This window comes from Manacus candei, unplaced genomic scaffold, assembly GCF_025592945.1.
Source record: "Manacus candei isolate 608988 ecotype Guabito, Panama unplaced genomic scaffold, ASM2559294v1 h1tg000008l, whole genome shotgun sequence".
NCBI classification, from domain to species: domain Eukaryota; kingdom Metazoa; phylum Chordata; class Aves; order Passeriformes; family Pipridae; genus Manacus; species Manacus candei.
In genome coordinates, this window is record NW_026138056.1 from 21,513,498 (window position 1) to 21,530,594 (window position 17,097).

General features: G+C 36.5%; 1 protein-coding gene across 2 annotated transcripts in view; it reads left to right on the forward strand.

The window, feature by feature from the left end:
- CLVS1 (clavesin 1) overlaps positions 1 to 17,097 on the forward strand; it is a 100,288-nt gene that overhangs the window by 9,734 nt on the left and 73,457 nt on the right. Inside the window, exon 2 of one of the 2 annotated variants that reach the window (XM_051771229.1) lies at positions 524 to 1,145. In XM_051771229.1, coding sequence (XP_051627189.1) covers positions 757 to 1,145 — 389 coding nt within the window. In that variant the 5' untranslated portion in view covers positions 524 to 756. The remainder of the gene's footprint in view (positions 1 to 523; positions 1,146 to 17,097) is intronic. The other variant, XM_051771238.1, reaches the window with a different exon arrangement.

Genomic DNA, 17,097 nt, shown 5'->3' on the forward strand with positions numbered 1-17,097 from the left:
GTGGAGTTTTTGGTTTTTTAAAAATCAGTTTTACAGTCAGCTTAGTGTTTAATTCAAGGAAAGCTACAAGCTAATAGTACAATTGATAAAACCAAATCAAATAGTTGTTCTGCTTAGTATGATGAGGGTAAATCTGAGTACTTATGAAGCTGAAATGTTGTTCCTGTTGGGGTGGAAAAAACTTACTATTATTTTTGCCTTTGTCATTCCTGGCTTAAAATTATGGGATGCTGCAACTCCCACTTCTGTAAGACAACATTGCACAGTGTATTCCAATAGTAAGTTGATACAGCTTAGTATTTTTTGTCAATAAATCATATTACTTTTCTGAAAACCTGAATACATACATTCAAGATGTTAGTGACTGCCTTATCTTAAATGCACTCATTCTGAAATTGACTGGTATCCTCATACCTATAAAGCACACAAAGAAATTTTATGTCTATCTAAATTCAGAAATGCATTCCTGCAAGCTTTATATATGTATTTAGTCTTTCTTTTATATATTTTCCTTTTCTTTTAGTAGGTGATGGAATAAACAACACTTTCCTTTGGATGGATTATACTACATGTGAACTACCTGTCACTCTTTCCGCAAGAATAAGAAAAGCCCTTTGCTTTCATTTGTTAAATATCAGCTTGATGGGAAAAAGCATCTGAATGGTTCACACTCACAGCAGACCATCACTTGAATGGGATCAGCACCTCTACTAAAGCATCTGAATTTAAGGATTTGGAAAAGAGGTTTTTGCAGAGATGACCCACTTACAAGCTGGACTTAGTCCAGAGACTATAGAGAAAGCCCGCCTGGAACTGAATGAAAACCCAGACATTTTGCATCAGGATATCCAGCAAGTCAGGGACATGATTATCACGAGGCCTGACATTGGGTTTTTACGTACAGATGATGCCTTCATCTTGAGATTTCTCCGAGCCAGAAAGTTTCACCAAACTGAGGCCTTCAGACTGCTGGCTCAGTACTTCCAGTACCGCCAATTAAACCTGGATATGTTCAAAAACTTCAAGGCTGACGATCCAGGAATCAAACGGGCTCTGACAGATGGGTTCCCAGGAGTACTGGAAAATCGTGACCACTGTGGCAGGAAGATTCTTCTGCTTTTTGCAGCCAACTGGGATCAGAGTAGGTAAATGTAGATAGTGTCCTTATCTTTTTACATACACTCACACTCAACTTGTAACAGAATGTTTGTGACCATCCTTTAAGCAGCAAAGCCATTTTTGATAAAAGTTTGTAACCATATACCCATTTTACTACAACTTCCATCTCATCTGATCACCTGTCATTCATCATTTTTAGGACATAAGTAGCTCATGTTTGTGGGGGTTTTTTTGCTAAATATTTCCATTTTTTAGCCAGATAATATCTGTTTGCTATAAATACATTAATGTCTATTTTACAATTGTTTCAGCAATATCATAAACTAGCCAAATAGGTTGACAGAAAGCAAATGTCTCAAAACATATGGAGGTTCTTTTGGTGCAGAAGAAACTGACCATATTTGTTCTGTCTTCAGACTTCCTAATGGATCTTTTTTGTTTATTTATTTGTTTGTTTCTTTGTTTCTTTGAACCCTTTCAATAATTATAGCCTGTGCTGTGTTTCCACAAGCTGCATTGTAATTTCTACACACTTTGATTACTGTATGATGTTATTCTGATAAATGGGAGATTCATGCAAAGTGTATTTTCTGTTCAGGTCATTTCTTTAACAGAATGGTATGAACAAAGATATCTCCCAGCCATTATTACAAAATGATGTCCCTAAATGTTAATATGATAAGTCAGCTTTCACCATGTATTTGAAGTGATACAGAGAAAAGGGACTGGTCCAGGAATATCATGTTCACATTGTCCTCTTCACAAGTCATTCCATTCCATTTTCCCTTCCTTCATGGTGAGATGGAAAAGTGTAATCAACTGTAAGGTTACCATGTGTTTTGCTGATTTTTCATAAAAGTCATGCTAAAGTCATGCTAAAGTTCATATTCAGGTTTTAAGTATTTGTTCTGATGAGTTCCAGGCAGGATTTTGTCTTGGTATGATCTGAAGTTTTCTGTGAAGTTGTCTTATCCTTAGGAGTCAATAGATTGGAGCTTTGAATTTACATCATAGAAATTATTAGAGAACAATACACAGATGCCTGCAATTTTTCATGTTAGTTGTTTTCTGGAAAAACGTTTTATCTGCATGTGAAAGTAGAGTTCAGAAGTGTTTCTGACTTTCATTTACATGTGAATAAATGTATAGAAAAGGATACAGAAACGTAACTTTACATAATCAAACGGATTTGGTGAAATCCTGCACTGAAGGGAGTAATAAAAGTTCTATTAACTATGAAGGGGCCAGCAGTTTATCTCCCATCTTTTGGAGCTGTGAGTTTTCCTTCCTTCCAACTGCAAAACTCTTCCTCTAGCAATTGGCCTGAAAAGAAAGCTGAATGCACAGGTATCTTGAATTAATAGAAAGTACCAGCTTTAGAGGACAGAAGTACTGTGGCTCTGCTGGTTGCATTAAGGGATTTAGGTATTATATAGAGCCAGCTTTGGGTTTCTGATCCCTCAACAAAATGAATCTTTGTGATTAACCTCGTACATCAAGTCCTGCACTTGGAAAGCTGAGAGTGCTGCTGTTTAAGGCTCCTGCAGTGAGATTTTTGACAGAGCAATGATTCCTGTCAGATTTGGACTCAAATTTTCTGCAAGTCCTTTAATATGCATCAATGTACATGTGTATGTGTGTTTGGATGTCTGTGTGTGCAAACCCAAAAGTGACCCTACATGATCCTGAAAATATAATTTTAACCCTCAAAGAAGAAAAGCCGAGGCAAATAGGGTGGGATGTACTTTCCTAAGACTCCTCAGTGAAATTAAAAATCGTGTGCAAATTTTACCTCAGTTCACCACTGAAGCTCATCTCTTCTGTGGATTCAGATGACAAGAAGTGTTTTTTTCTGTGGGCTTTTGTAGCGCTCAAAGTGCAACAGGTATTTTGGACAGGATTTCAGCTGTAAGTAAATGGATTTCCTCTTCCTTTTTTACTGTCTAAAGGCATCAACAAGAGGAAAGCTGTTAAGGAGAAGGAAATGGTGAGTGCAACGTTTTATGAAGCAGCACAGAAGCAGGTTACTGATCAGAAAAAACATAACTGTCACAAAAAAACTTCAAATAGGCATTGTGTACATCTTACATACATGAATCTTGGGAAACCCCTCTATAGATGTGTCTTCAGTGATGGCAAGATGTTCACAAGCTCACATTTCAGCTGTATGCTAATGGAATCAACCGGGATGTTGGCATGCAAGAATAAGAGCTCAACCTTCAGCATGCCTTTCCTAACTTTAATCTCATTGCCTCATGGCTGTTATTTATGATCAAATCCTAATTTATAAGGGTGATTTATAAAGAAATAATAATTTATAAAGGATCTTTTAAAATCAGCATAGATATAATCCATAAATTGATTTTCAGTCCAGACATTCTGGGATATTCATTTATACTCCTGAGAATATGGTTGCTGTTGGGGTCACATGTCAAGGAGATAGAAGCAACCTTGAAACTATCTGTGCTTATAAATATATTGATTTTTAAAAGGAAATGTCATTATTTGTGCAATGTGACTGCTTGGACAAATCAGATTCAAGATGTTTCTAAGGTATTCCCTGTATCAAAGATAAAATTTCTATGTGAGCCTTCAGAAACATTTGCAATTTTAGCCTCAAGAACACAATTGATAGATGTAACATCTCTAGAAAACTAGGTTTTAATTTCCAGTCTCAGTGTTTCCAGCTTCAGCTTCCAGCTGCTGGATTGTGTTAGTTTAAATAGACTACAAAAATATGACAGCTTCCCATGTTTGTACTTTTGTGTCTTGACCATGTCATATCTAACCTACTTTTGAATTCACTGAGGATATGGCACTGTAGCGTAAGTTACTGTCAGGCAACAAGAAGATAGTACCTTAGCTTCTCTGCAGCAGAGGTTCTTGTGTTCACCTTTAACCATATGAATGTAAAACAGCTAATGCCCTTTTCCTCGAGGACAAAACAACCTTATGTTGTCCACAAGGTTAAGAACTTGTGGGCAGCCAGCACAGCAAAGATAATGTTCTGCAAAGTAATCCACTAGCTTAATGTATTACTATATATTTAAGCTGCCAAAGCTTAAATAGTTTTAACTTCCTTACTTGCAGAATTAGGAAGATTTTCCAGGTTGCTAATACTCTTCATCATTCTTTTCTGGACTCTTCCTGTCATTTTAGTGCAGTTGAGTGAACCGAATAAAGATTTTCACTAATAAATCATCATGTGGTAATACCATCTCTTCTGTTCAGTAGTTCTCTCCTTTTAGATATAAGACTTCACTGTGTTCTTAGTTCTCTATCACATTTTGAGCTCATGTTCAGCTCAAATTTGCTTTCAAGTCACTGTTTTCTGAAATATAAATGCCACTGGTAAATGTGTCATACATTATCATCCATAATGTGGGCACAGTCTAGCATGTGATTCATGCTCTTCTGCAGAGCTAAACCTGTCCTCCTCATCAGTTATATTGCAAGGGTTTTGTGCTATATGCAAAGTTTGCTGGTAAGAATTTTATTTGTGCTTCCACATAGTTAAAACATATAATGATGATTGTTTTTACCAAAACCTCCTCGATGACTGGGAAAAAAACACAAGGGATGATAGTTCTTATTGCCAAATCACTAGCTGATATCTATCACGGTGCCAAAGTTCCATTAATTTAGCATGTGCTGCATTGGTTCAGTTTTGCTCTGGTTTTTAGACAGGTTTCTTAGTGTTGATGTCATCACTTTCTCTCTAGACCCTGCACAGTATATTTTGGATCTTTTAATTAATGTTGATTGCATATGATACAGAACAGAAAACTTCAGAGGTACTGAATAAATGAAAATGAGCAGATGGATAGAAAAGAGAGATAAGTTCCATAGTGAGGGAAAGGAAAAATGTTGAGCTATATCACTGTACAATACTACAGGTGAGGGCCATTTTTCTCTTTGATCAGATCTCAAGGTGTGAACTCAGTGAAACCCACAAAGACTTATATAATTTCTTACAGTTCACCTTATTTTTAAATGCAAATTGTGGAGTAACAAAGATAAGAATGTCAAACTAATTATGTAATGCATGTTTTTGATTAAATAATTTGTATCATAAAAAAATTCCAGTTTTTAAAACAAACAGGTGCACACATACAGTTTTGATGAGACATGAACCAGGATTTCACGTAAAAACCAATGTTCCATGTGCTGGATTACAAATACTCTTTCTCACACTTTGTCATTTCATCAGACTCACCAAATCTAAGCCCTCAGTCCTCTGATGCACCTCTAGGGAAACTGAAGCTTTTAAAGAAGTCAGATAAAAGTGCCTTTTCAGCTCTTGGACTGAGGAAAGCCTTCACTAACTACCACAGCTGTTCCTACATGGGCTACTGCCTTCAGATACATGCTGCTTATATACCAAGGAGATGGAATTTGGGGTGAACAAGTAATTCAGCCGAAGGTGTTCATTAATCTTCCAAGTAAAAATATTTCCTTCAAGATAGTTCAGCCAGAGTAAAATTTATTTCTATGTAGAGATCCAGCAGAAGGACTCTATCCAATCACAATCCCCTGAAAATAGTGTCTTGGAGTAAGAGGGCAGAAGGTTGCCCATAGTCTTTTGTAGTAAAATGGTAATTAATTTCTGTCTTCATGTCTGTGCCTTAGAAGCTGTCACATAGCTCCAAAAATTCTGTAAGTCAGATGTAAAAAAACTGCTGCTTTGTTTACAACATATTATATCAAGTCAACTGCTAGCCATAAACTGTTTTTTATTAACCAAGGAATCTCAAATGCCAGATTCTTAACATTCTGTAGGAAAGTGTATTAGATAGGCTAAAGGGAAAGGAAGTACTCTGATACAGTGGTAAATCAACAGCTATAAATATTTTAAAGGATTGTGATAGAAAAAAATTATGTCTTTGCTGAGAATGCTCATAGTGGTGTAATTACAAGGATATTATTATCGCCAGATACTGTTGGTATAAATGAATATGTCTCAAGTGCTGATTATTCCAATATATTTCAAACATAATCTCAGATGCTTAATAGAATATGAAGGAATGAACATCTGCTGAGACTGATTTATAGTCAAAGGCAAACTGTGGCAGTAACTCAGCCTCATAGCTGTTTATTATGAGAGATTGCAGCTGAAGTACAGCCATCCCTAACACCAGAATGATTTTTACACATCAAGTCTTTGGGTTTGGTTAGGAAGTAATGATTCTGTATTGGGAGGTGCTTACAGCAATGCAGATTGACATTGCAAGAAACCATTGCATTCACCAATAAGTAGCCTATAAAATTAAAAAAAATAATTTGTATTACGTTACTGAGCTATTATGAAATGGTAGCAGAATTTAGGGTAGTAGAGGAAGGCAGCATAGCATAAGCAGAATACTCATTTCAAGGAGTAACAGATGCACAAATTAAATGTTGGACAAAGAAGAGGAAGAGGAGCTCTGTCTTGAAATGCCTTAATTTGCTTGCAGGCAGCAACCTAATTCGATTAGTACCATTTGTTATGGTAGCCATATTGGGAAGGCAGTTGTAGCCCATATGAATGACAGAAGGATGACATACACAAACGAGAGTCCTGAGTAGGGCTGAGAAAGGAATCCAGCAAGAGAGAGAAAATGTCTGAAAAAGAGAAAGAAAAGCAATGGCTGGGAAAGTTATGAAGCGTATGTTGAATGATGAGAGAAGCCGGACTGAAAAGAAAAAAAAATCCATGGGAAGGGGTATGGCAATCAAACGCATATTGAGAGGGAAGAGGAGGTCACTGGATGGTGTTGGGCTGAGGGCTGAGGGCTGAGAGAAGAGCTGTGAAGGACAGTGCCTCTGGGTGAGAAACACAGTTGCTAGAGCCAGCCTGTGGGATAATACAGGAAAACGAAGGGCAGGCTAGAAAGTGGCTCTAGGCCACCTTCCTCCTCTGGAGAAAAGAAACCAAATCCAATCTTCAGGCTTTACAAATGGAAAGAAGGACACTTGATTAAGAAAAATGCAACCAAAAGCACATACACAGCAAACACATATGCACACATACATAGCCTCTACTTTTCCTCCTGGACTGTCTTAAAAGACCCAAATTTTGCATGAGGGTTTATGTCTGGGTGTCAGAAAAGAGAAACTGCATACAGTTGTGATAGCTTTTGTCCCAAAAAGAATACTCCTACATGAGTTGTATATGTTATCCTCACAGATGAGTTTTGCAAAAGAACAATATAACAGAGCTGTATTGACAGAGAAGTAGGAAGCCAAACAATATAATACCCTATTTAGCTCCTTGTCCTTCTGAACCTTGGAAACAGCTGGAAACCATGAATGAATGCTCTTATATATAGCAGCTTTTTGAGGTGCAACTTCGTAGGAAGATACCAGAATACTTTTTTATTGGAGCACTTCCTAAATCAAGTTTTCTAAATATCTAATATTCTGATCAGTTTCTAACTTGCCAGCCTAATTAAAAGCAGCTAAGGTAAACTCAGGCATTGCAGCACGAACAGACTGCAAGGAGTCAGGGAAGGAGAAAAATGTAACTCTATGGTCAGCTATTTAATAGGCTGCATGCAGTAGAAGCATTAGAAAAAAGCGGAGATACTGAGCTGGAATCTTTAAATACATTTGAAATTTTTAAATTTTAATACTTTCTTGATATATTATTTCCCCAGTCCATGTTTCATTTTAGACTCTTCTGAACCCTGAGCCCTGTATCAGTTGCAATTTACATTAAAATATCTGCTTTTTCCACCAAACCCTGGTAGGTAATCAGAGTAGCACAAGGGATGCCTAGGAATCAGTGTGATTTGCAGATTGGGTGATCCCACAGGAGGTACAGCAGACAGCGTGAATTTGGTCAGGATATGTATGGTGTGGGAGGTGCTCAGGTCCATGAAATGTCTGGACAGCACATTGGGGTATATTCTACCCTGCTACCACAGTCACCCTGCTTCAGGGTGCTTGTCTGACTTGGTGAGGCTGGAGGATGAAAGACACAAGGCTGGTCCTGTGGATGCACTGGTGAGACTGCCCTGACCGTGTATCTCTGGGGTGCTCTTGATGATGTGAGAAAAGAAGTGGTACGAGCACCCATCTGTCACATGCTTCTAAAAATATAGAGATGGAGGTCAGGGAAAAGGATGGAGGAGTAAAGTCATTTTAATAAACCAGACAAAAATTTGAATTGTTAAAGGTTGTCTGTACAAGATATTCTGCCTCCTTTGCCATGGGTAAACCAATAAAACAGTTGGAACATCATAATTAGTATGCCATGATTGGAAATTTGATTCCTAAAGACAAGAAAATGGAATAACTTCTTAAGACAAAGGAAATGTTGGATTTAAATTCTGATTGCCTTCTCACAGTTTTTATTTTTAATAAGTGCAACAATCACAGAGGCAGTAAAAAGCAACTATCCCTTGTTCACAGACCATGATAATCTCAGCTCTGGAAACTTCCTGGAGGGTCCATTTGTAACAGGGACAGAGGGCAAAGCAAGCCAGTTAACCTCTTGCTGGAATTATTTCCTATGTAACTGCCTATGAAAACTGCCCATTTATAATAGAAATATAATATGCAATTATCTTTTTCTTTATAGAGAGAAGGTATCTCTTCAACTTTTCCATTGCAGAAACACAGTGGGTGGTGCGTGTCTGTGCATACATTAACACGTGTGGTGCCAGTTTTCTTTCACATATGCAATATAGCTCACAGCACCAGGTAATGTTATAACACTATAGGATCAATAACATTCTATTTGAAATGTGTATATGGATTATTTATATAATATCCCATAATACATCTTTAACCAATCAAAATCAGGATTTTATTGGAATTGTAAGCTATTGGCTACCATAAAAACATACATAAGAAGAAATATTTGTTTTTCAGTGGCAGATTAGTATGTTTTCCAAGTTAACCTTGCCAACCTGCTGTGTATCAAACTCTTAGTAGGGACCAGCAAGGAAGAACCTTTGGTCTGATCCACTGTCAAGTGTACTTTACAAAACACATACTCTTACATACTTTACCAAGCCCTTCCTTGTTCTTTCCTACAGATAGTCCTGTGCTCCCTTCTGCAAAGCCACAATTTCAGCTCCTCTGGTTTTAGACCACGTCAGTAGAGGAACTGGATTCTGTTCATTCAGATGTGAATGAAGTAACACAGGTGAAAGAAAGAGGTAATAAGGCAAGGACACTGTTCCAGTGTGATTGGGAACATGTGCTCCCCTTGCCAAGGCCAAACAGTTCACTCTTTAATTCTTCCTGGCTGCCTTTCAGACAAGTACAAGAGATGCCAGTCATGCGAATTAAATATGCGCGGATCAATCTACAGAGTACGTGTGCTGCCTACACTCCTTCAGAGTGTTAGGGTGTGTGTTAGCGTGCAGAATTGCTTTTGCATAGGCATTTCTAACCAGGAAAATCCACATCACAGCGTGACAACCTTATCTAAGGCGTCTTCATCCTCTCCTATTATCTTGGACCTGTGATCCTCTAACCTGTTCTCATTTTGTGAGGTTTCTGAATAAGTGTGCATTGCTTTACTTTCTCAGGGCTAATCCTACCTGTCTGTTGTATAGGTACAAAAGAAGAAATGTGATTTATATTGCAAGAGAAAGAGACTGTTGAAAAATACCACTTCCAAATGCACTGCAATATTCATTTGAAAACTAAGATAAAAAAGGAGGAGGAATAAACTCTGACCTAGAGAGAGGTAGTGGGAAATCTTTCCATTTCTTAGGTTCTCATTTACATGTACGCCACTTCTAGCTGGCTACTGCAATTTAAATTCACTTTTACTCTGATAAAACCTTCAATTCTATTTGAATAGAAGAGCTTTGCAAGTGTGGGGGAAATGGCAACTTGTGTATGCTGTAGCTGCCACTGAGTGCCTTTTCTTTTTCCAGCATCTCGTTATTTTTCTCTGCTAAAGTGTATACACAGGTGCATGTACATTCACTTTCTTTCAGAGAACATTTTATATTACTCATTCAAAAGTAATTCAGGATCATTTGGGGATTTACTTAAAAAGAAGCATATCTGATATAGACTCCATGTTGAAAGCCAAGGAGACTTGTGAGACATCGGACATACCTGCCATTACTGGTTTATATGTCCTGGCTGACACATTTGTCTCTACTGGGCTTTTCTCACCTCTTGATTTGTTAAATAAGGTATTCATAGTCAATTAATGGAGAAAATACTGACTGGGGATGAAAAGATTTTTGGGTAAAGGATGGACTACAAATAGAATGATACAGTAAGGTAATACTACTGAGGAAGCAAAGACTCAGAGCTGTATTACAGGAGTATTATTTGCAGTATACCAGCAGTTATTTGCCTTTACTCATCTCAATTGACCTGTAATCTAATTACTAGCACAAAAGACAAGTCTGAGCTTAGTCAAGAAAAGAATAACAAAACAAGAAGTCTGGAAAATATGACAACGTAATACAAGTTGAGGATAACAAAAGGTGGGATATGAATCTTCCTATATATAAGAGTTTACCTCAACAAAGGTGGTAGTAAAAAGTGAATGTATAGAATAAAAGTAAAATTATCCCCAATCTTAAACGAAATTAGATTTCCAAATATTAGAAAATATTTTGCAATGATTAAGATACTGTTGCCTAAAAGACAGAGGAGAAAAAAGACACCAGGCCAATTTAGTATAGAGATAAGAAGAGCAGAAACTTTAATGAGCCTCCAGGCCCTAGGAATATATACCAAGCGTGCCCCAGACACAGGTTCTATGATTTTATAATGATGTCCATCCAATCCTCGTTCGTCCACCCCCTGGTTCTGCCCCGTTCCACTCCCCAGCACACCCCTTCGGGAATCGGGTCTGGGGAAGTTTGGGAACCCTCTTTCATCATCTTCATCTTCCTTGCAGCACGCTGAGTCCTTAGAGGCCCTCCAAAGTTCCGGGCTTGAAGGTTACTTTGCCTACGTTTACATTTTCTGGAGCAGGCCTTAAGGTGTTTTTCTGCAATTCCACCTTGAAAAGAAGACTAAACAGCTAACAGAATTTTCAGGGATTGATATGGGACCTGGTTTGGCATGTGTAACTATTAAGCTACTGCCATTACTTTTACTGGAAATACTGATAAGGGATATAATACGATGAGACAGTAAAAGATTGCATGTTAATTATGCTGGTAGAGAAGTCAGCGTCTTGTCAGAGGATGATGGTGACTTCAGTGTGGAAATGATACCTGAGTTATGTGCTGCTGTAGTTACTTCTACTGGAAATACTGATACATTAAAATCTACATCCACTATGTAACTACTTCTAAAATCTATAAAAATTAAAAAATCAAAAAATCAAAAAAGTCTGAGGTATCAATACAGATAAGTGAGGCATTCCGCATCTGGAACGAGACTATTGATATGCTTTGCATCAGACATTTGCTTAAGCACCTTATGGCTTAATATACTTCTCATGCAGAAATGAAACCACTGCTTTTATTTGGCTGTTAAACACTGTTGCAAACTACTAAACAAAGCTAAGTCAGCCTAATGCAAGGAAATGGAGTGATGAGTTCTGCCAAATCAGGGGGGAAAATCACAGAGAGCTTGAAATGTGTTTTTTGTGGAGTGAAACAAACTGCAGCATGTTGGGATTCATTTTGCAAAGACATGATTGTTTGTTGTTTTTCTTTGATACCGCCATAATGCTTTTTTAGTAATGATTTTGTGAAGTTGAAACATTGGTTAGAATAGAGAACTATGTACTACAGTTGCTTTTAAGCAAATTAATTCTGCTGTTGCAACAAATGTGAGCTGAGACCTATGGGAGTGGACTCTCCCTGTCTAATTTTCTCCTTTCAATATAGTATAAATCGTGAGACAATAACATACAAAAAAAGAACACCCACTATAGTACTAACAAACCCAGAAATTTTAACAAGTCATCCCATGATATGAAATTATAACTTTTATATATTAAATCTTCCAAAGGCCATATTTTCCCTGTAAGGGTGTCATCTCCAATGCCACCTCCTGAACAGTAGACTTTGCTACTTTAAAAAAAACTTAAAAAATAAAAAGTTTTAAAAAGTTAAAAGTTTTCTGGTTTTATAAAGGTTGGGTTAGGTTTGGTTTGGGTTTTTTTATGGGAAGAAATAGATGAAAAAAAATCAGGTGTTTCTCTGTAAACAAGTTTGTACCAGTGACTGCATACTACTGTTGTCCAGAAAATAAGAGGAAGTAAAAACAAGGAGTGACTTATGTGTTCAAGACTTCCATGTTTGGCTCTAATACTCAAGTTTTCCTTCTGGCATTTTTCTCAAGGCCCAATAGCTGCACTTGCAGTGGCAATGTTTGCTGATCCTTTTTCTGCCTCTATTTGGTTAACTTTTGATAAAATAGGGTCTCCCTGCTATGTGTATCTTTATTGTTCTAGTTATCTGGTTCCAGAGCTGCCTCCTCCAAATACCAGCATAGGGTCTGTTGGGACATCATTGTGCCTTGGGTTCAAAGGTACCAATTTATTTTTCTGTTATTTTCTGAGCTTAATTCTTACATATGCTGCTCCATGAGCAATTATTAATAATTGAATTAGTAGTGCAAAGTAGTGACTTCAATTAATCAAATTTCTTCAGTAATTCTCTGTATTGACTATGTGAAAATTCTTATTAGAAGGGTGAAAAATTATTTTGAATTAATTATATTAGCTTCATAATAAAAAGCAATGCAAACAGAAATAGAAGAGTATAAAAAATTACATTATCACTGTACAATTTCCAGTTGTTTAGAAACCTAAAATGCAAGTTTTTTTCCCAGAAACAGTAAGCTATGAAACAATAGATGCCAGAAGGTAGAGACTAAACATCCATGCATATAAATATACTCTGTTGTACAGAGGTTAGAGTGATTTAGGAAGTTGCTGATAACTTATGTAATAAGAAATTAATGAAACTTTTATTTCAGAATCCCTAATATTGTAATTCATATGAATTTCTGTTTTCAGCTCAACTGACTTTAATAGTTTATAAACCACTTAGATTGGTCTTTTCACCGGAAATTCCTAAGAAAAATTGATGGTCTGCCAAAATTATTATATAACATTACTATTCCAAGGTAAGGACCACACCTGCAACACTCCTCTCTACCCTGCTGGGAATTGCTGACATGTACCAAAAAATGGTACAGACTTCAGGGGAGTAAGGCATACCAGGCTGGGCTTCCTTTCTTCATTACCATGTAGTCCATACAAGGCTCCACAATACTATTTCTGCTGCCTTTGGGATCTCAACTTAAACAGTTACTTCCACACTCTTGCTGTCAGTATGTTACACAAAAATCCACACCATCACATCAAAGAAAAACCTTCATGGTGTTAGAACATGGAATTAGAAATCTTAGTTAAAAGCCAGAGTTTATTGCAAAAATTTGATGTTTCAAATACAAATAATGAAATATAAGTAAAGTATTAATTAATCACTTGCTTGTTCTTTTTTTCTTTTTTTTTCTTTTTAATGGAGAAATTATGTACCAAGTCACTGCATTCACATAAATTTAAGTACTCAAAAATTATGAATACTTGTCTTAGAGTTTTATTATAAGCTTAATTTTTCTCTCTGTGATTATCTAAAATCATACTTTAAAAATTGATTCTAACCTTTTTTGTCCACTGACTCTACATAGGGAGGCATTTTAAAAACAACTGTAACCCTGGCAGTTTCTAATTTTCAATTTGCAGTCTGCACTTTAATATTTTTGCTCCATAATTGTGTCATCTGCTTTAAGAAAGCCAGTCTAAACACTGTTATATTTCTAAATGAGCTGAGCCAGTCACATTAATTTGTTCATGTTGCTACTTTGGAAGAATTTCAGGGGAGTCAATCCAGGCTTACATCTTTTCCCTTTGTCCTTCAGTTCTCTCAAAAATTCTAATCTGCAACTTGAAGGCCAAAAACCCCCCAAAAACCCCAACCGATTCCAAATGACTATTTTTGTCAAAGAAATCTTGCACATCCTGGGAATGTGCAAATGTCTAGAATGGTTCCTGGGAAAGCTTACTTCCTCACCTGCAGAGCTTCAGATGGCTGTAGCCATCTCAGGATCTGAACATTTCTCTCCTTCCTCTTACCCAACTAAATCTGCTTAAGTGGTAGTAAAATACACAGAAAAAGATTTTTATCTTCCTTTAGGCTTTAGGTTTACTCCATTGCTGCCATTCACTCAAATATACACTTAGTAAAAGGCTAGTAACACCATGTAGTATAATGCTGATGATAGCTGGTTTCTGTATTCAGTAATTACTCTTCAAAAGGAGCCATTGCCTCACTTACTGGAGTTATTACAATAGTTGTCATTCATGCTGTCTATAGATTTAAATTCCTAAGGTTTCTACCATAATGTGGTATGGTTCAAACTGATATAATCCGTACGTAACTTTCATTTTCTACTAGCTGCTTATAAAATTCATTCAGTTATCAGTTTTTTGTTGACTGACATACCGGGAAGTCATGTGTCCATGGATCTCCCAAAGCAACTTCTGTCAGCTGTTGTTCACATGAGAGACAGACCTGGAGATGTGAGTAAAAAGACATACCTTTCTTTAATTGCATTGGTAACATTTGACCAGACTCGCTCATTGTTCAATGGATCACAATCTAGTTTTATCTTGTTAAAGATTCTGTAAAATCTGGAGACTTCTACAGATATGAGTTCTACAGATATAGCTCATTTACAATTTCAGTGGATTTCTGGGGGGAAAAAAATAAATCTGCTTTCTTAGGGGGACTGTGTATTGCTACTCATTCCTCACTTTCTTCAATGAAATTGCATGAAATATGATCCACTCAAAAGTGGCTAGGGTGAAAACTGCTTATTTTTCTTGATGTTCATGTATAAGATTTTCAGAGTAACTATGAAGTGGTTTCTTTGTGGCTGGCAGCACCATGATTTGATACACTTTTAACAACCTTTACTTCATAAATCTACAGAGTTTCAATTTTTTTTTTTGGTCCTTCTCTCCTGCTCGATTGAATCATAGAAGCAAATTTGCTTGATCATTTTTTCTGAACAGACGTGTAGGTAATTTTTTCTAGACTGTTGTCTTATGAATCTGCATTGCATCTCTTTTGAGTACCCCAAAGATTATTTCTACATCAATAATATCAAATTCCTCCATCTTGTCAACTGTATCCAAGTTACCTATTGTTCCAGTGGGAAACCTCTTTGATATATAATCCTTGACACATTTTTTCATTTGCTTATAAGAAATGATTAGAGTATTTTCCTGTCTGAATTTATGGGCCCTGAAGGGCTCCAACTAAAAAAATTTATAAACCTTTTTGTGATTGACATCACTTCTGTACATATTTTTAATGTCTGCTACTTTTCCTGCCCATATTTAAGTACAGACATAAGTACAGGTATATGCTCTTTGCCCGATTTAACAGCCAGTTTAGACGTTTACTAAGATATACTTGCATTTCTATTTTTGCCACTTCTTGTCATGTTTTGGTAACCTTTTACTGAAGATCTCTGAAGAGATTCAGCTTTGATTGTTTACCTTGGATGATGATATCCCACATGGCTTCATCAGTCCGCTCTTCTCTTCTAGCAAAACCCTAATATGCCCTCCACCAGACAGGCATAGGGACCATTGAGCCTCTTCAGGTTTTTTCATAACATCATCATTTTTGTATCCTCCTCTACATTATTATAATTAATCCACAATTTTTCAAAGCTTTCTGGATTGATGATGACTGCTACAAGAGTAACCAGGTGCTGTTTAAATATCATCAAGCAATAATATGACTTTTGTCATTCTGAACACAGGTCTCTCAGAATATATGCATTGGTGAGCAGTTATTTGATTTTAACTTTGTTGTTTGATTTAGCCATCATTGGGATCTGCTGTAAAAATGACTGTTTGCAAGCAAAGGGACAATTAGATAATTTGTGTTAATTCTTTAGAGTAAAATATGTAAACATGACATTTAGTTACCTAAAAAAAAATCTTCCTATGAACTTTGTATTTTAAGAAAAGTTAATAAATATACAGCCGAACAACCTTGCACATAAAAGGGCTCCTGATGCTTTAGGCAGAGAGTAGGATTTGTGACAAAATTATGTTATTATAATGCCCAGTAATAATTTTCTTTTGGCAGATACAGATGAGGTAAACAGTGGTGTGACCAAAAGTAAATGGAAAATTGTGTAAGTTAGCGAGGATTAGCAAAAATTGTGGAAAACTCTAGAATGACCTAGAAGAGCAGCATTATTGTACAAAGAAGTCTAAGAACATGTTTGATTTTAATACATGACCACATCTTGTATGCAGACCATTTATCCTTTCTTAACCCTGTGCACTTTCATCTGGATTTTCAATTACTTTAAACCTTTTAAGAAAAACATCAGGTCATTATGGACAGCACAATTAAGAAGTGTACTTGTTGTGCAGTGGTGGTCAGAAAAGTTAATTGTTAGGCTGCATTAGGAATGAGATGGAGAATAAATAGGAAAAGATAACATATTATTTTATGTATGATGACATTCCAAACTCACCTTGAATAAGAAATTCACTTTACACTGCATTATTTCAAAAAGAAGAGGATGTAAAAAATATGACTGTCTGATAAAAAAAAGAAGAGCAATGAAAGGAATTCAGTAGTGTTATGAACAAGTGGAAAGATGTTGAAGGTGCAGTGGAGATATAGCTAGAGGAAACATAGTGGAATCACATAGAGAAAACATGATACCAGGGAGACTGACACGGTGGTACCATTTGTACTTTCTAATAACAAAGCAAAAGAACTGTATAATTGCTTTCAGTGATTAAACAGTAGCATCATAATGTTCAAAGGAAAATCCTTTCCCTTTCTGTAATGAAAAATTAACTCGTGCAATGCAATGGTGCAAGAAATTGAGCAAATAGCTTAGCGTGATGCAAGGATGGATTGCAGTGCCAAGAGGGAATAAGAAAAGGCTATGCAATCAGACAGAATAAAGTAAACAACAGAATTCATCAATCTTAATGCTTCTAACTATAGCCAT